Genomic DNA, 19635 nt, shown 5'->3' on the forward strand with positions numbered 1-19635 from the left:
TTTCATCTGTGGCAGTCAGAAGCTGCACACAGAATTTGCCCTGTCCTTATCACAGATATCTTCTTGGTACCACTGCCAGCTGAAAAAGTCAAGCAGCCTTGGAGAATATTGTCATTAAGTCAGACACTTCATTTTCCATTTATTGTGTCCCAAGACCCAGAAAACTGTGGTTTATTCTCCTGATTTCCACGTGTCACAACATGATATTACTGTTCAATTACACAGTCCAAGGTACTCTTTTCAACCAACATGTGCTACATGAGACATGGCATGCCTTAGTAAAAAAACTAGCTTGTAATTTGCCTTTCCCTTCATTCAGAATGGTACTTCTGCCTGTCACATCAAAGACCTCTCTTCCTTACTATCTTATGTGCAAGTTTTGCTCTACCAAATTCTCTCCCAGATGATGTTAAAGAAAGCTAAGTGAAAGAGCAAAATATATCGCTAACCTCTACTGAATTATACTTGGGGGACTGACATATTAAATGAAGGATATTGTCAATACTACATCTGCCAGAAGTGAAGAAATACATGTAGGGAAGGCTGAATAATACAGTCATTGCTTCATTAATCTGCAGTGTAGGACAAGATGCCACAAATCTATATAATGTACCTGAGCACTGGATTTTACTTTTAGATGTGACTTGAGATGAAAGATATGTAAAAACACAGAGAGCTCTCTGCTGACTACACAACCAAGGAAGCATTATTCCAGCAAGTACTTGACTGAAAAGCTAAAGCTTGTGCTATTTATGCTGAAGCAGTTTTAGGGATCTTGCTTACATGTGTATTAAAACAATCAACACTGAGGAAGAACAGAGGAAAATGCTGACTCTGGATATCCTGCAGAGATGAAAGTGATGGCTGATGTCTAAAGCAGGAAGGTGAGAAGATGATCAAAAGATGTTCCCTCACATAGGCACGAATTGTAGACCCATTGCTGACCACTGCTTTAGTGCTACTGCCTGCACTCCAAAAGCCTGAGGGGAAGCAAAGACAAGGAGCATTTTCACCTGGCAGTTAGCAGGAGCATCAGGGCAGCAAATGCTGCTGTCTTTCAAATAACAGGACAACTAGGATGCCCATAAGGAAATGGTGGGCTCCAGAAAGCATTGCATCTCTGGCAAGGTTCTGAAATGAGCAGAACTATTATAGCAACATGTCACAGCAAATACTACTCGTCAGTGTGATTAAATTTCTCCCCTCACTCTCGCTGCAAAAAGTGCGAAACTCTACCTCCAGATACAGTCAGATGTGCTTAAAAAACAAAAGAACTATTCAAAGGACAGCATGAAAACATAAAATTAATGACAGAATACCCAATGCCACTGAAAATACAGTTCCAAAGGCCAGTAGAGTTCTGGGTGACCCACAGAAGAACACAGCATCTGTGGGGCAGAGAATGACCCAGAAGAGTGATAAGAGACTATTTCAGAATCAGTTACCTGCTGGGGAAGCTAAGGGTCCTCCTAGCCTGGTACAGGATACCACGTGGCAATTTTCATGTAAATTTGCTGACCTTCCTACACTTCATGGGGCTTAGCAGATTTAATCACTTCCCATGGGCAAAGCAACACAGAACTATCCTCTGCCAAAATAAAAATCTATCCAGAGTTTCAAGTCTGTGACCATTCTTATTTAGTGTTTGTAAATAGTGCTTGTGCATATGTGCCCATAAAAGAATCTTTCTCTTTGCTAGATTACACCTTGTGTGAGTTGTGAGCAAGTGCATCTCAAACTTTTTATGAATATTAGGAATCTTCATTGATGACTGTGATGAGAATTCCGTACACAGCAAAACTCAACATACATGCAGGTAGTCCCTACTGATACAAACCAGGAATGTTCTGTAGGTGAGGAGTGATGGGATGAGTTAACATTGGCATTTAAAACTTATGGTACTAGAAACAAATGCTGATGCACCCATTAATTATAATTTTCAATATTTGTTGATTCACAGTGTTGGTGGGGAGTCTTCAGGAAAAAAATGGTTAAAAATTAGAAAGCACATCACAAATGCATAACCAAACATGGAAACCCATTCTAGTCAGCCATTGACTAGGAAAATAGCACAGTGACAGAACTCCAACTGTCACATTCAAGAGGATATGTATTAGTCATATATTCCGTATTTTAGGATGGAAAATTTGGAAAATAGTTTGAATTCTTCTTCTCATGTTGCTAAAATTTTGAATCATCTGAAGAGTTGGTGGACATATCTAAAACTAGACCAAAGCACCTGTAGAAGACTCATATGTAGTACACATGCTCTCTCTGGATTCCACGGCAGAGGAGCAAATAATGCTGTGGGAGCAATAACAGGAGTGAGACACCATTATTCCTTAATAACCTTTCCTCATCCAAAACTAGTCAAGGATGGGGTAGAATAATTACCACCAAAGCGTTGGCTTCCAGCTCACACTGCAGATTGCAGCGAGTCTGAGAACATTGCTAAGTGGTTTGCAATTACACAAAACCACAAAGAAAAGGGTTTTTTTCCCCTTCCTCCAGAAATCCCCTAAGTGTTAGGTACTACCCCTATCACAGACAGGATTTCCTGTGCCTGGTTAAGCTGAGTTACTGTTGAAGTGATGTGACAAATCCCTCTTCCTCAGCACCAACATTTCATAATGGCAGTAAACAGCATAATTTTAATTTATATTTAATGAGAAAATAAAATGACAAACAAACTTTAAATTATATTATTTTTCCTATTAAAAATAGAGGGGTATGAAAGAAATAAATCTTGGAATGTTTTGACATTTTCAGGGAAATATTTTTATTAAAGAAATGTAAGTACACGAAAAAAGAAGTGCTCGATTTCACAGTGCACAAAGAAAGTGGGCTGGCTGATCTCTCTGGCATAAATCAGAAATAGCATCATTTTAAAAAATGGCATTACATCAGTAAAAAAAAAGAGCTGCAAGACCTGAGTTCAAAGACTATAACAGAAGGCTCCACTTTTCCTATCACAAAGGAAAAAGCTATTACTAAAAAAAAAATATTTTTCATCCCTTTGTAATACCTTTGACAACCTCCACCCCTAGTGTCTACATGCATAGCACTGGTGAAAAAAATAATTTGCAGACTTATATCCAAAAATTAGAAAACATTAAATCGCCTGTAAGGCCCTAGGAAGCCATAACACTCATCTTCAACTAAATGCTATCAAATCGCTTAAATAAGATCAGATGATTAGAAGAAAGGAAATAAAATAACATGAAACATTTTGCATTTGGCTCTATTCAAATTCAGAGTTACTCCTCATGGGTTAGTTTAATCGCAGACTCAAAATGGTATTCACAATGTGCAGAACTAAGCAACAAGAATTTCATGACAGTTAAATTAAGCAAAGGGTCATAGGGCTCCAGGGACAGGCTGGGCAGGCTGGATCATGGCCCAAGGCCAGTGGTGTGAGGTTCAACAAGGCCAGTACTGCGTCCTGCCCTTGGGTCACAACAGCCCCAGGCAGTGCCACAGGCTGGGGCAGAGTGGCTGCAAAGCTGCCCTCAGGAAAAGGACCTGGGGGTGCTGGTGACAGCAGCTGAACATGAGCCAGCAGTGCCCAGGTGGCCAAGAAGGCCAATGGCATCCTGGCCTGTTCCAGCAATAGTGTGGCCAGCAGGAACAGGGCAGGGATTGTCCCCCTGTACTTGGCACTGGTGAGGCCACACCTTAAATCCTGTGTTCAGTTCTGAACCCCTCAGTCCAAGAAGGACATTGAGGTGCTGGAGCAAGTCCAGGGAAGGGTAGTGGAGCTGGTGAAGGGTCTGGAGCGCAAATCCTGTGAGGAGCAGCTGAGGGAGCTGCGGGTGTTTACCGTGGAGAAAAGGAGACTCAGGGGGACCTTATCACTCCCTAGAACTGCCTGAAAGGAGGTTGTAGCCATATAAGGGTTGGCCTCTTCTCCCAAGTAACAAGCAATAAGACAAGAGGAAACAGCCTCATGTTACTCTAGGGGAGGTTTACACTGGGTATTAAGAAGTATTTCTTCACCAAAAGAGTTGTCAAGCATTGGCAGGCTATCCAGGGAAGTTGTGAAGTCACAGGCAGATATGCTGCTTAAGGGACATGGTTTAGTGGTAGTGGCAGTGCCAGGTTGCAGTTTGACTTGATGTCTATTGACCTATGTCGCCTAACTATGCATGTCAGCAGTGTCATTACCATTGATTCACTAATTAAGGTAAAGATTAATGAAAACAACTATTCTCTATAGATGTTGTCTTTACTATTACAAGTTAGGCTGAACAAATCCTATTTTGTTTTGGTGCCATAACTTTTACTTAGGGTGAAAATCAAAACAGAGACTTAAAAGAAAAGGTTAAGCATTGTAAGGTGTGAACTCTTGCTGAAAGAACATGACTGTTGAGTGAGAGCAAGCATTTCCTCTAATGTGAGTGTATGTATTCAATACAGACACCCTGGAAACAGGAGGATAGTGTGGAGACACCCAAATTTGCTTTAGGAGTAGCACAAATTAATTTTCAGCATGGTGGCTTTGATATTCATTATATCTGGCTGCAGAAGTGAGAACCTGAGGAGAACTAAAGAGAGAATATTCTGTGCAGACTCAGCTGTTGCTACAGCTCAGAAACACAGCCGTTGCTAATTTTTTTTGTCAAAACCAGACCTCCAGACATTGCAAGACTGCATATTGGAATTGACACTTAGTGGGGCCAGACAATGAGTAGGAAAGTTAAAATTTTTATTTTTTCATTAAACTAAAAAAAAGCATCTTTGCTCATGTTCATTTACATTTCCACTTTCAATTCTATATAAACAATTTTCCCTATAGAAATGTCTCCATTAAAGTTCTACCATCATCCAATTAAATCTTTGATACATAGAGAAGACAGAAGTGCCTTAACTCTGCATTTTAGTGTACTGGTGCTGCAAGCTGCCCTTGAGAGATTGAACACCACTGAACTGTGGCAGAGCCCAGGAGTGACTCCAAAATTTCTAATGAGGCTATAGCGAAACTGGCTTACTTATTTCCTGCTGACACCACACTGCAAGATGTTATTGTAAAATAAGATTTGCCACTTCCTCTTTTTGCTTTCCTTTAAAGCTGAGACACAAATCTAGGTGTCACTAACAGCCAAACAGATCTCTAGTTTACTTTGAATGTGTGGATCATCTCCCTGGAATAAATTAGTTTGCCATAATGAAGTTCTGAGTTGTATAGAACTACAAGTCCTTCTCTCCTCCTGGATTGGGTCAGATGAGCAGGTGGGAGAGCTGGCTCTTTGCTAAACTTCACTGCAAGAAATGAATAAGCTTCACATCACTTTATTCTGTTCCTTTATTCTGTAATTCCTTATTGGTAGTCACATTTTTGCCCCTAATACAAGACAGTATCTAGCTACTGTTCTAGGGATCAGAAATTCCCCTTAGAATAGAATAATCTACTGTTATTGTTAGAAGCATTATTGCTCCCTTGTCTTGACACAATGGCCAGATATCTAATGCAATGGTCAGATAAAAGTAATTTTTTCAAGTTATTTCTGTATCTATAATACTGCAATACACCCCATCAGAATTACTGTTAGCTATTACTGGAACACCACTTACTAGCAAAGAAATTCTGCACAAACATCTTGAAACAAGTGATGTAAATTTTTTATAGGACACTCAGATGTTCCAGACTACTAAGAAATAAATGACGGGAATTCCTGACTTGCATGCTACTGAGCACTGTGATCATCTTGAAACAATCATAACAGAACAGATTTAAAGAAATTAAATTACATAACCTGGAGTGCACATTCATACTTAAAAATTTCATAGAGCATTCATTACTTCCTCAGATACTCAGATGACTCAAATGAACATTAGAAACAACTGAGCATAAACATTTACCAGAAGTGTCAAAAATTATAATAAAATCCACTTGGAAAAAATGCCCAAAACCAAGCAATTACAGAGGATAGATAGATGATAGATAGATAGATAGATAGATAGATAGATAGATAGATAGATAGATAGATGCCAAGTCAATGACAGTTGTTAAAGGGTTTTTTTTCATGTTATAGAAAATTTTTCAAAAGAACACAATTAGATTAGCAAACACATTATGGAATAACCTGCTAATATTTTATCTTGTAATGGCTAGGAAGATTAAATCATCAGCCCAACACATTGTCTTTAGCCTTTTTAAAAAGTATTTGTAGTGTCTATTTCTGAAAAAAAAAAATCACGTTTTTTGAAGAAATGTTAAAAATATATGTTATTTCTTACCTATAAATGGTATGGGGAACATACACTTCTCTAATTGGGAATTCCAAAATCTCTTTGTGAGGGCGATTACGGTTTTCTGAAAATGGCTTCAATGGGAGTAGTTCTGGTGTCAGACAATAACCAATGTTTTCTGGAGCTGGGGAAATCTCCACTTTAAGTGTTCCTTTAAAATTAAATCACAAAATCTTAGCAAAAATTATAAAAATTATCAATATAAAATAAAGATTAAAACAATATGTAAGGTTACATAGCAACAATGCAGAAAAAAGAACTGGTTCTTGGGCTGCATGAGAAGAGAAGCACAGGTACAGAAAAATACAGAGGAAGTAGCCTATACACATCCCCTCACAGTCAGAGCAACACATAGCTCCTTATATCTATTCTGTACTGTTTCAAAGAAAATAGAAAGATAGAAGTGATATCATATGCTGGCGATGTTACAGTGTCATTCACACACAAGTAATATAAAGTTTTTCTGGGAGACAAACAGCAGGTGTGCTGTCTAATACAGTTCTCTCTTACTCCCCCTCTCCCTCAGATTCTCCTCAGATTAATCTATGCCGAAAGTAGACACCACCCACCAGGAAAGCTAGGCTTTCTGTGGTGAGCAGTTACACAGTCAATACTAATAACATTTACCCCAGTACAAGTAGACTTTCAGTTTAAACTCTCTGCTGTGATAAGTTAAAACGGTTTGTGGAGCTCAGACTGTCATTTCTGGCAATCAGCTAGAAAGGAGAAACAGCTGTGACCTCAGTTCATATTTTTTAAGGTTCCTCCACAATGCAGAAGAGGTTGAACTGTAATTTACTTAAAAAGAAAAAGTAAGCTGGTCAGATGTCTGACAGTAGCTGCCCGCACTTCTCTATTTTGTTAACTAATGCTGACCCTAATATCAAGCTAAGATGAAATGTGTACACGTTTTTATCTCTCTGTATAAAATATGAACTATTTCAAAGCATTGCAGGGAAGTAGCAAGGATCCTAGAAATTTCATTTAAATAACTGTCTTCAAACAGTTTGAATAATAACAAAAGATATCCAGTAGGTACACTGTAAATTAGGGAGAAAACCAAATAATTAAAATATATCAAGATAAATCTAAATCTCCATATTCATTCATGCAGGAAAAAAAATTCAAAAGCATCTGTGTTCAGGTAGACACCAGAAACCCAGAAAGTACCACAATGGCACATATTATAGGCGTTAAACCAAATCAAATAAATTTTGAGGTTGGAATTTAGAGAACAGTTTCAGGGATAAAAATACATATAATACCTTTCATCCAAAATGAATTATGTACCTGGTAAAGTCTTAATTCTTCTTTGCAAGGAAGATGATCTTTTGAAATCAGCTAAAAATTTAAACAGATCTTCATCACTGAGCCTGTCTCCTTCCTACCAAGAGAAACACAAAAATCAGTACTTTTTTAACAATACTCCGTAACATGGAGAAAGGTTCGGGAGCAAACCATGTCCTTGAGGCATCCAAAGCAAGGGGCTTACTATTTACTTGACTGCAGTTATCCTCTGTCCCGATACAAATATAACTGGTAGCTTTTCCCAACACAATTCATATTACATAGATAAAAAACTGTCTTATGAAATCAGAACTAAAGAGAATCCAGTACCTGTTTAAAGAAGCTGGTCTGAGATAAAGTTTTCGAGTTTAATGTTGAAGTTGGATAGTTGTCCTCTGAGTTGAAACCTCTCTCAGAAAACCTTCTCGCCTGCAGCAGTGTTGCCTTCTTGTCACTACTGAATCCTTTCCCTTCAAAGGGAAATTAAATGTATCATCATCTTTTTTTCTGCTTTTTGCTGCAGTACAAAGATTCCCAGAATACATAAGAAAACCACAGGGACATCTCACCAACATCACAGGACAGAGTACCTAAAACATTCTGCTTCTTTTACTTCAGACTATGTGAAATAGTGGAATACTAGGACACATCTATTGAAGTGACATTATTTTTGCTGCAGAGCAAAAGTTTATTTATATTTTTAGTTCATGGGTTATAGAGCACATTGAATAATGGTCCTGCCTACCAAACTGAGATGTTTGGTACCTTGATTGTTCAGTACTGCTAGCTAACTCCATGGGGCTAAGAGAATTTTACTTTAACAAAGCCAGAGTTCAGTGAAAATTGGGCCTAATCCATGAAAGAATATTTAGCAGAAATAAAAACAAATATGCAGAGACAACATAGTGAGCACAATTAATTTGTAAGTGTTTGTGGGTCTGAAAAGGAAAGCTGACATGACTTGGAATCTGTGATTCACTTTTGATGCCAGAGTGAATAACATTGTTTCCTATATCCAGTCCTACTGAAGAGTCATTTTGCCATAGAAAAGTTAGCCAAGTACCGTTTAAACCTTCAGTTTCTTGTATTTCTCGTTCAAGTGTTGGAACGTTGAAGAAACTATTTAGGCTTATGGGAATCCAGGCGAATGGCATTCTGTACTTCCCCAACCTCTGACAAAAGGATTCAGCTTGTGCTTTCAGTTTTTCAATCTTTTCTTTTGTCTGAGACAAAGAAAATAATGGCTGTTTCAAAAGCAATCAGTTATTGCAGTGTTACCATAGACAAAAATGCAAGTTACATATTTACAGTTCAGTAAATAATTTGCATTGGTATCTCTCATATTTTCTTGCTACATCACTGACAGAACTGTAGCTGTTTTGATTTGTACATTCACTTCAATTTCTTTTCAATTAGTTCATTTGTATTATAGAAATGTAGAAAGCCAATCTGTTTGTAGTAATCTTCAAATCCAGAAGGAACAGCCCACAGAAACATTAGTAGGTTCTACTTCCTTCATCACATACAGGAAAAAATTTTATTGAAAGCAATATTCTAACAGTGAGATGTGTGGAATCCCAGCAACCACTGTTGGTCTGTTCCAGGGAGGTAAATGACCATGAATTCCTTGAACAGAACTCACATTATTTGTGGACAACAGTACTGAACTGTACAGCTGCACACTACAACAGGCTGTCTGCCCATCCAAACCAATAGCATGTCTCTGAGGAACAAGTACTTCTGCTAATTCTACATTTCAGTAATTTCCTTTGCTCACCCTTATCTGCTTCATGACTCAAGCAGTACTCTGTCAGTATCGATTTCCAAAGGGGACAGTAACAATAATGCACCTTGTCTTTTCCTGATTTCTTTCTGTCGGCCACAGACATCAAACTGCTTGCACTGTGGACGATCTAACTGGCTTTTCCTCCAGCGTTTTTGGTATTCCATCCTATTTCAAAGGGTCTGCTCTTTCTCTATTGTTGTTTTGTTTTGTTTTTTGTTGGGTTTTTTTGCACGCATTTTTTGATTTAAATGTTCTTTACAGTTATTTACTTACCTTGCCAGCCTCACCTTCTTTAAGAACCATATAGGGTTCTGCACAGTCTCCGATTTCTCCTTGCTGAAGCACTTTTTCTATCTACAAAAAGCAGTAAAATAAGATGATTAAAGAAAAAAAGTCATCCAAATAGTAACATGTTGTTTCTCTAGCAGTTTGAAAGAGCTTGCCTAGATATATACCTGTATATAACATCTAAAAACTGTCTCTATGGAGTAACTGACACTAAACCTTCTAGTCTTCCATCTGTTAGAAAGCAGAAAGTATATATGTGATAACACCATCAACCACTTACTTTTTCACTGAAATCAGGGTAATTAACACATTCTAAATGAAGTGGTTCAGGCTAACTCAGTTTCAGAATTTAGCAAACAAAATTATGCAAAGTACACTAAACCAATGCCAAAAAACTCCACAGAATGCAAATAAAATTTTTGAAAGTGCCTTATTTCACTACATTTTTTAATTTCCATTAGGCACAGATAGGAAATTCTACATACTTAGTACAACCGGTACACAGGATACTAATATAACTTCTTAACTTGTGAGTGAGATATATCACTGGACACCTGCTCACATACTAGTATTAAAAACTATCATAATTCATCTCAGCTAGACAAAAGCCCTGTTTGTCACATGTCTTTGAACTCAGACAACAGAAACAGTTGGCAACAGGCAAAATGCTGTCAAAGTAGCACTGCAACATACCTTTATTACCAGGTAGATATCTGGTGAGGGGTAAGTGACAGAAAATATTGCTGATCTTGCCTGAGTAGACAAGTCAATGGAAGGTGTATGAGAACGCAATAATCCTCTTAATGAATCAGAATTGAGGTCACAATGAAAATTTTCTGAGATCTTGAAAAGAAAAAAGGGATTAAAATAAAGCAAAAATGCTTCAAATTTTATTTTAAAACAAATTAGAAGTTCTAACTACAACCATAAAATAAAAAATTGCAAGCATAGAACCAGCTGAATAACAAGAATCCTGGATCAGACTGCATGTATAAAAAAGTAGCAAGTTTTTTGTAACTGTTTCTAAGTTATTACTCTGGAGATAAAAACCCAGGCTAATTGAACAAAAATATTGTATACACACTTACCTTTTTTCTTTCCTTTATGTCATAGAGAGCTATGCATGCAAACAAAGGTTCTATCTCTATATCAAACCTGTTAGGGAAAAACACACAAGACAGTGATTGATACTGCACTTGCATGGCTATGCATAATTTAAAAAAAAATGGAAGATCTCTATTTTGTCTGGCACTTTCATTAAAAAATTCAGAGAAATGCTTAGCTCTGGACCTCAGCTCTCTCAAAGTCCTGAGGATTTTTTAAATTAGTGCATTATATTAGATGATTTCGAGAGGAAAAGAAGGGTAGTAAACTGCATACAATATATTTTCTAAATTTGACAGGAAGGTGGTCTCAGAAGTCAGTTAAAAATTATCATATATTGCTTTTTTTTTCCCGTTTGTGAAGTTGTCCTGGCTTTGGCTGAGGGAGAATTAATTTTCTTCAGAGTGGGACTAGGCTTTTGGATTTTTTGCTGAACATAGGGTTGATAATATAAAGGCTTGCCCAAAACGAAGGCCTTTTCTGTTTTTGGTATTCCTCCCACTGGTGAGGAGACTGGGGTGTGTGGGAGACTGGGAGGAGACACAGATAGGACAGGTGACCCCAAATGACCAAAGGGATATTCCAGATCAAGTGGCACATGCTCAGAATGTACGTGGGGGGTAAAAGGAGCAAGGGGGGAGGGAAATCTGGAGTGATGGTGTTTGTCTTCCCAAGACAGCTTATGTGTGGACTTGCTCTCCTGGAGATGAATGAACACCTGCCTGCCCTTGGGTACTGCGAGTTAATTCTTTTTTTTACCTTTGCTTGTCTGTGTGCCACTTGCTATTAGAATGTCTATATCTCAACCCATGAGTTCTCCAGATTTATTCTTCTGGTTCTCTCCCCAATCCTGCTGATGGAGGAGTGAGCGAATGGCTGTGTGGGGCTTGGCTGCTGGTTGGGGTCAAGCCACAATGAAAGTCCAGCAGTATATAGGACACCAATTGCCTTTTTTTATTTTCTAATATATAATCTGGATTCATTCCCAACTTCTTTTCATCCAGGCAAGTTAAAGATTTCTGTATAGATGGATAGAAATAATTCTCTGCTACACTAAGAAAGAACACTTAAGCAGTGAATGCTGCTGTACAGGCTACCTGTGGTGGTGTAACAAGGTGTGCAGCTGTACACTGCTGTGAACTCAGAAATGGTGAGGAATGCTTGTGAAGGATTACTTACTTCAGAGTCTGCAGCTTCACCAAAATCCTGTTGCCCAGATGTTCCTTTGGGCGATCTGGCACTGGCCGTATCTCCACTGCATCTTCCTATCATTAAACAGTTATACTCAATTGAAACAACTGCAAACTTACACACTCACATAAAACATTTACGTGACACCAGCCGAGCCACTGCTACAGACTTGCATCTTCCTCCACTCAGTGGGCAGCTAATGTCTCCAGCGATGAAAGAAAACAGATTTATTATTTCTGAATATTTACATTCCTGACCCCTATCTGGCACTTACACCAAATATTTACAGTTGTGGACCCCAAGTACAAGCTGCTATGAAAGGTGACACCCTGACATAGCTATATCCCCAGCATGTGGCTTGGCCCACACTGAGAGCAGTGCAATGTTTATCTGCTGTGGCGCAGCTTTAAGCTCGGGCCTGCTGGGACAGCCGGCTGGGAATGACTATCAGGAGAGCCGGACCCCGCTCACCTCATCGACAGAGGGGTAGAGGGCGAGGAGCTCGGGGTGCCTGTTGGTGCGGCGTGCCTCCTCGTTGAGCCTCTCGAACTCCTCGGCGCTGACGTGCCGCATCAGGTGCTCCAGCCGCGGGTCCGGCTGCAGGCTGCGCAGCTCCAGGTCCGAGCAGGCCGGGGCCGCCCGCGAGGCCTCCTCCGCGACAGCGGGCACCTGCTGGGGCCCCGCCTGCAGGAAAACAAGAAAATGTCAAGCTGTGGCTTGAGCACCGGGGTGTCACAGAATGGCTCTTGGCGACCTGGCAGAGAGGATCTTAATGCCTCCTGGTGCTCTGCTTGATGCCATCACAGATCACAGAATCACAGAATATGCTGAGCTGGAAGGGACTCACTGGGATCACAGAGTCCAGCTCCTGGTTCTGCACAGGACGCTGCAAGAATCTCATGTGCCTGAGAGCATTGTCTAAATGCATCTTGAACTCTGTCAGGTTTGGTGCTGTGATTACTTCCCAGGGGAGCCTCTTCCAGTGCTCAGCCACCCTCTGGGTGAAGAACTTTTTCCTGATATCCAACCTAAACCTCCCCTGACATAAATTCAGTCCCTTCCCTCAGGTCCTGTCACTGTCACCACAGAGAAGAGATCGGTGCCTGCCCCTCCTCTTCCCCTCACAAGGAAAATGTAGATGGCAGTGAGGTCTCCCCTCAGTGTCCTCTTCTTCTGGCTGGACAGAGCAAGTGACCGCAGCCACTTCTCACATGGCTTCACCACAAGGTGATGCCTTGAGGAGGCTGCTGGAACAGAGGCTGCACACAGAGTTAAGGAGAATAAAATGGGTATTTATTGAGGCCTACAAAAGGCCTACAAAAGCCACACCCCAGCAATACAAGTGCCACAGTCATGGCCCCTGCCTGGATGGCTCCAAGATGGAAGGAAAGGAGGGGTTGGTCACAAAACCTTACACTTTTATAGGTTCTGGTTAATTTGCATGAACCCACCCTCCACCTTTCCATGTAGTTTGTGCTTAGGGCCTGAAGTTTGGAGAAACTGTCCTTGAGTTCTTACCTAGAATAGGACTGTTTTGTCTTCCTCACCCTAGCACATCAGAAAAGCACATCCAAGGAGAACAGGAAAACTTAAAACTAAAGGCATCAAAGGCCCTTCACCATCTTTGTGTCCCTCCTTTCGATGCTCTCCAATAGCTTTATATCTCTCTCATATATCAAAGACCAAAACACAACATTCAAGGGGAGGTCACACCAGATGCTTCTTTTGAGGGAAGCTGCTGTATTTGATGACTTTTCCCAATGTGAAGAAAATGTACCTGAAAAGTTGCATCGCTGGAATCCAATGTTTCTGATTCAAATGTTTGTTTTTGAAGCGTTTTGTGAAAATCTTTTCGGGATCCCTTGTTTTTCAGGCTACAGGTATCTGAATTCCCTTGGTTTCTATCATGGAGAAGCCCGAGAAAGTCAGGATAACATGAGGAGGTGTTAATGGAAAATAAAACAGAAAAGACAAATTAACAATTACTTAAAAACTGAAAAGATGGTCCTGCAAAAAGCAGCATAGCACCACTTTTATGCAAAAATGTGACCTTTCACATTTAACATGTTTTAACACACCATTGCAACTCTATAATGTATATTTAGGACAGTTTAAAGGGAAAAAAATCAGACCATTTTTCTGTAGAGTATAAGCCTGAGACAGCAGGAAAACCTGACCGAGGTACAAAATCTGCTCTGATCTCCTCGTCACACATGGTGATTATTTCAGTGACCTTAAGAACGTGGATCAGGATCACTTATCTCTTGGCTGGCTTCTTTAATTATATACATCAAAGCTCTTACTGCTCCTATCCTGGACCTAGCTAGAATCCCAAGTTAATCACATGCAACAATCTACACGTTCCAAAACAATGCCTGATTTGGAAGAGGGCTATTTATATGCCACAATGTAATCCTCCAGGCTGGCAGCTTTGAAAAATTCTCCTGAAATTTCAAGTTACATTTTTCAGGCAGATGGAAAAAAAACAGTAGGTACCCTGAAAAAAAAGGTGTTAGATGCATCCAGAGTTTTATTTCTTTCACTTTAGTATGCAATTTGCTAAATCCTGTGACGGTCCTTTTGCAATCTATCTCCTCATTTACAACATCCTGCTTCATTCATTTTCCTTTCTGTGACACTCCCAAAAAAATGACTGAACATCTGAGTACTTTCATAAAGAAGACACAATAAGCAATTATTGATCAGGGAGACATCTTTTTATTACATTTTGGGAGTAACTGAATTATATGCTCTGATGTGTTTTAATTTTAATTGTTTGCATTTTAATCGTTTGCCAGTTCACTGCAATGAAAACTGGTCATAAAAAGGCAATCCCAGCTCTCCTTGGATGTGACCTTGTTTTGGAACCACTGTAGTTATCCAAAATAGAAGGGAGAAATTCTGCATGACTTTAAGACATTTAAGAATCCAAAAGAGGTTGTATAGATTATTTTTTCACTATTTTGGTGGCAAACAAATGATTAATGGTGAAATTTATGTACCTGAGTTCACATTTTCCCTGTGGTATGAAAACTACACTAGAGATGCCTTTCCCCTAAAGTACTCCTGGAATATGTATTTATATTGCTTATTTATTTTGAAAAGCATTATAGCAATTAAAACTTACCAAGTGGCAAACCATGCTTTCAATACCTATGTCAATTTAATGGGCACACACTGAATTAAGAAATTGAGATGAGGAAAAAGAACAAAGGAAAACTGAAAGGAGAAACAGGCACAGGAACAAGCTTCCTGCTCAGCCTCCAACAGGCCACATGGACTCCAGCTGTGCCCAACCTCTGTGCCACATACTTCTCTACCCTGGAGCCTGAGGATGGCTTCTGCTCATGAGGCTCCCCATCTCCCATTCTGAACCTTCATGTTCATGAACGGATCAAAGTCACTCACATGCTTCTCTCACCCTCAGTATATTCTCTCAGTATATTCAGCAACCTGTTCTATAACATCTGTCAAGTAGGCAGCTACAGTTTTTTTAGCCTTTCTCAAAACAATGGAAAGCCCTCTACAATTACTTTTTTTCTCACTTCTTGCTTGATACCTTTTCTTTCTCTCACTCCTATTTTGAAAAAAAACTGTCCAGCCATAATATGAGATTCCCAATAACTATCTATCACTGGTTTATGTGACACTGCAGCATATTCGGTAGTGTTTTGTTCTTCGCAATTTTTAGTAACTTGCTTGCACTGTTAGCCACAGCTGCCAAAGCTCAGCTCTCTGGCAGAGTCCACCATTGTGTTTATCACAGAGTCAACTGCTCAATAAAGATTTTGAGTGCAAGTTTACCTCACCTGAATGAATAAAATAGTAAAACACTTGGCAAAACTTTCCACATATGTGCATTTCTATGGCTCCATTCACATTTCTACCAGCACACATAAATGCAAGAATAGCTATGTTCTGTTTTTCACCTCATCTACTTTACTGCTCACTCCCTTCTCCTGTGCACAAACAAAGCTGCACGCTGGCTCTTTACAGCATGCTCAAAACAGCACTGTGTGAAAGAGCTAGTGCCTCTGCTCTGAGTGGTGCAGGAGGAGAGCCCACAAAACCCAGGAGCCTACTTTTAGTGACTCACTGAGGAGCACTTCTGAGAATTCAGTCAATTTCATCAGCACCCCTGGAGGAAGGCTCTTAATAACCCCCAGCAACTGCTTCACTGAGGAGCACAAGCTGCATAGTTAGTGCAAATTCCTCTAGAATCATCATTGTAAACCCGTAAGGCACTGGGTGCTGATGTACATCATGTCAGAAAAACACAGAGTAACAAGGGCGAGTGAAAGGGCAGAACAAAATGGCAGTAAATGTGTCAGCACTCAACCATTAGCTGCTTCTTCTGCTTTTCAAGAGCTGGGCATGAGTGCAGGAGTGGATGAAGAGGAAGTGCTACAGACAAAACTGAGCTCCAAAAACCTCTTTCTGAATAACAGGATGAGGTGATGGGGAAGGAGGCAAGACATCCCACAGACTCTCCTAAGAGTCTGGGAACAGATATCCCTGCAACAGAGAGCACTGACTGAGAGTTCCCTTCACATTTTACATATGAAATTGAATAGGACAGAATAAAATTAAATTAAATTAAAATATAATGAACTAAACTAAAGGAAATTAAGCACTTATAATGACTACTCTGGTCCAACTCTGTGTGTTGAATTACATTGACCTCAAGTGTAGAAATCATTTACTGATGTAAAATAGTAAATTTGGGTATAACACGGATAATCCCATGAATACACTCAAGCACCACTGGGAGAACCCATAATCCTTCAGTTTTCAGACACATTTGGAAATCAAATCATGTTGAATTTTCAGGACATGAATAAGAGAAAAGTATGCAAATATAATCTTTATCCCTATTATCTTTCCTTTTAGCAGGATCAAACAGTACTAGTTTTACTGATTAAGATAAATGATCATTACAGAGGGTTGATGTGAATTTCTTCCCATCAACTTCCCATCCATTCCCAGAGTGCCTGATGAGTAAGTTACAACAGTATTTGGCAATGCACACAATCTCAGACAATACAATATAGTTAGTTATTCTACTGAAAAGTCATTCTTATCTTTAATCACTAACTAAAATCATTATAATTTAGGATTATTTATAACAGCAGACTTCTCCTCTCTGGTAACTAAAATGCAATGTATTTTTTATTTTATTTAGTTTTATGTCACTTACTTTCTATTCACAATCAGCCACTCACGGATGTAAGTCTGAACACAGTCTTTGACATGTGAGTCCAATTCAACCCTGTGGAGAAAGCAACATATTTCAGCTCCTAAGTCATACTTTCAGGACAAACAAATTTATCTAAACATGCTAGTCAGATAAAGGCCTCTCTGTTAGTCCTCTCCTGTGTATTTATTTTACTGCTAAACTATTGTTTGAGGTTTAGCCCTCTGTACGGCATGAATTCCATTATTCAGGTTTTTGGTACTGTGCTGATAAACGTGCAAACATACCTTTAATGGAGGTAAACACTTGTCACACCATCTATTCATAAATATAACAGTGACGTTGCTATAAAATATAGTAAAATTGAATAAAATATACAACATAACCAACCTTGTGATTTTCAAAACTTAACAAGTCTCAAGATAGAAAAATATTTTTTAGAGGCCTTAGCCCCTGGACTCTTGCAAATACATAGTTTTAAGGTAGGTGCAATTTTCTCTTTCTCACAGAAACAAAGAAAAATCTAAAAAAGGGACACTAAGATTTTAATCAGATAGCATAATAAAATTTTAAGTTCTAAGAATATGTTTTAATTTAACTTTCTGTTTTTCAAATAAGTCTCCTTTAATGAAGGGGATTGTCAGTGCTCCTTGATAGACAGGATACTATTTGGAACTGCAGGTCTTTCAGCCAAAGACAGTGTCCATGTACTTCACATCATGATGCTGTGGCATAATTCCCCTATCCCTATCCTTAACATTTTTAATGATCTGTTCCAAAATAATTTGTAGCATTCTCCAATCCAAGTGAGTAAAAGAGTAGGTAGGACACACATTCAATATAGGAACACTTGAAAGGTATGATAATTTTCAGCACTTTCCACATAGAACTCTTAAGAGATTTGCAGCTGGTTATGGAGTCCAGCTAAGAGCTAATGTGGTAGGACAGAGCCTTGGCTGATGCCAGGCTGTGAGTGCCCCTGCCTCTGGTGGTTTGTGCCTGTGGTGCAGGTGAGAGGTGTGTTTGCTGGCAGGCAGTGCATTAACCCAGTTTGGTCGGTGGTACCTGTTTCCTGCTCTCGGTGCACAGAGGCATCAAAGACTCCATTGCCTGCAGGCTAATCCTTGGTGCACGCCCCTCCCGTGTTCTCATTTTCCCTAACACATCCTGGCACCCTTGACCAGGATTTTCTGTAGAAACACCAACATCAATGATAGCAATGCGAATGGCTAAGTGGCAAGCTGCTGTTTAAAAAAAATCTGCTGAAAGCATATTTGTTGGTATTGACTATTTGAGCTTTGTCACAGACTCCTTATAAAACACTTAATAACTCTGTGGTGCAAATCAGGCTTAAAACTGATTGTACAGCATGAGCCTGAATGGTCCCCTACTGGAAAAACAAATAGGTAACTGCTGTTTTAAACATCAAGCATGATGGGGAGCAGCCTTGGAAAAAGGTAAGGAATGGCCTTCTTTTAGATGTAATTTCAAAAGTTGAATAATTATTTCAATATTTTTGTCCATCATTTAAATAAAAGATTACTTCAAGTAAAAAACCCCCATTCATTGTCTCCCACATCCATTCTCTCTAAATTCATAGAAAAAAATAATAATTTGTAAAGACTGGGACTTTTTCTGTTAGTAACTTCACGTGAAAATCACCTTTTGTGCCAATATTATAAAATCCCTTAGAAGTTGTGTGATTCAAAGAGTTCTCAGGTAACCTGGCATGGTATCTCATCTCTACTGTCTTTATTCTCCTGAACTTCTTGAGAGAAGCACTAGGCCAAGAAGAAACTTGCAGACTTAAACCTTGCTTAGAGAGAGGGTTCTCAGCTAGTCTACAGCTCGCAAAAATCACACAAACTGTGTTACCTGCTTAGCCTCATTGCATTTGTTATGTCGGGCAGAAAAGAATTAACAAATACTGCTGTTAATATAGGGCTCTAGTTTGAACAGCTGGTTGGTAAAAATTAGAGCAGCATGCAGCAAGTTTTGCAGGAGCAGAGGGGGATGCAGGTGTGCCCTGTGAGCCAAGACACAATAAAAGAAGCCTATTTCTCCCTCAGCAAGGAGGTTCAGCACAGCACTGAATCTAGCCTGTGCTGTTCATTTCCTGGATACTCTGGAAGGAGACAGCCCCCCATCCCAAATACATTGTATGGTTACTATTTCTGCAGATGTAGCAGTTTGGGGCTAAATGGTGCTGACTTCACATTTGCTTCACTGTTACTGCTTGCAAAACTCAACAGGCCTTTGGAGTTATACTTAAAGGTACCATTTATAGTGAAACAGTCCCTGAAGAGAATTTTGTATACAATGCATAGACTTTCTAATACCACATTGAAAAAACTCTCCGATGGATTTTCTCATTCTGAAAAATTCTTTTGCTCATAGCATGCTTGTTTTTCAAACCAGCTTAAATATTTGCAGGACCATTAAGCACCAGTGTCACCACATGCTACCTATTTAATTTAAGCTGTTGAAAACAGTGTAATTATTTCATCAATGTCAGCCTAAAACCACATGTGACTTC

General features: G+C 39.4%; 1 protein-coding gene across 2 annotated transcripts in view; it reads right to left on the reverse strand.

Moving 5' to 3' along the window:
• DOCK8 (dedicator of cytokinesis 8) overlaps positions 1-19635 on the reverse strand; it is an 87028-nt gene that overhangs the window by 45527 nt on the left and 21866 nt on the right. For both annotated transcript variants that reach the window (XM_014881977.2, XM_014882144.2), the window contains 11 exons: positions 17103-17174; positions 13683-13806; positions 12377-12589; positions 11894-11979; positions 10699-10765; positions 10304-10453; positions 9596-9676; positions 8600-8759; positions 7867-8006; positions 7540-7633; positions 6238-6400 (listed from right to left, as the gene is read on the reverse strand). In XM_014881977.2, the coding sequence (XP_014737463.2) occupies positions 6238-6400; positions 7540-7633; positions 7867-8006; positions 8600-8759; positions 9596-9676; positions 10304-10453; positions 10699-10765; positions 11894-11979; positions 12377-12589; positions 13683-13806; positions 17103-17174 (1350 nt within the window). The remainder of the gene's footprint in view (positions 1-6237; positions 6401-7539; positions 7634-7866; positions 8007-8599; positions 8760-9595; positions 9677-10303; positions 10454-10698; positions 10766-11893; positions 11980-12376; positions 12590-13682; positions 13807-17102; positions 17175-19635) is intronic.

The sequence above is a fragment of the Sturnus vulgaris genome, chromosome Z (assembly GCF_052056855.1).
Source record: "Sturnus vulgaris isolate bStuVul1 chromosome Z, bStuVul1.hap1, whole genome shotgun sequence".
Lineage (NCBI taxonomy): Eukaryota > Metazoa > Chordata > Aves > Passeriformes > Sturnidae > Sturnus > Sturnus vulgaris.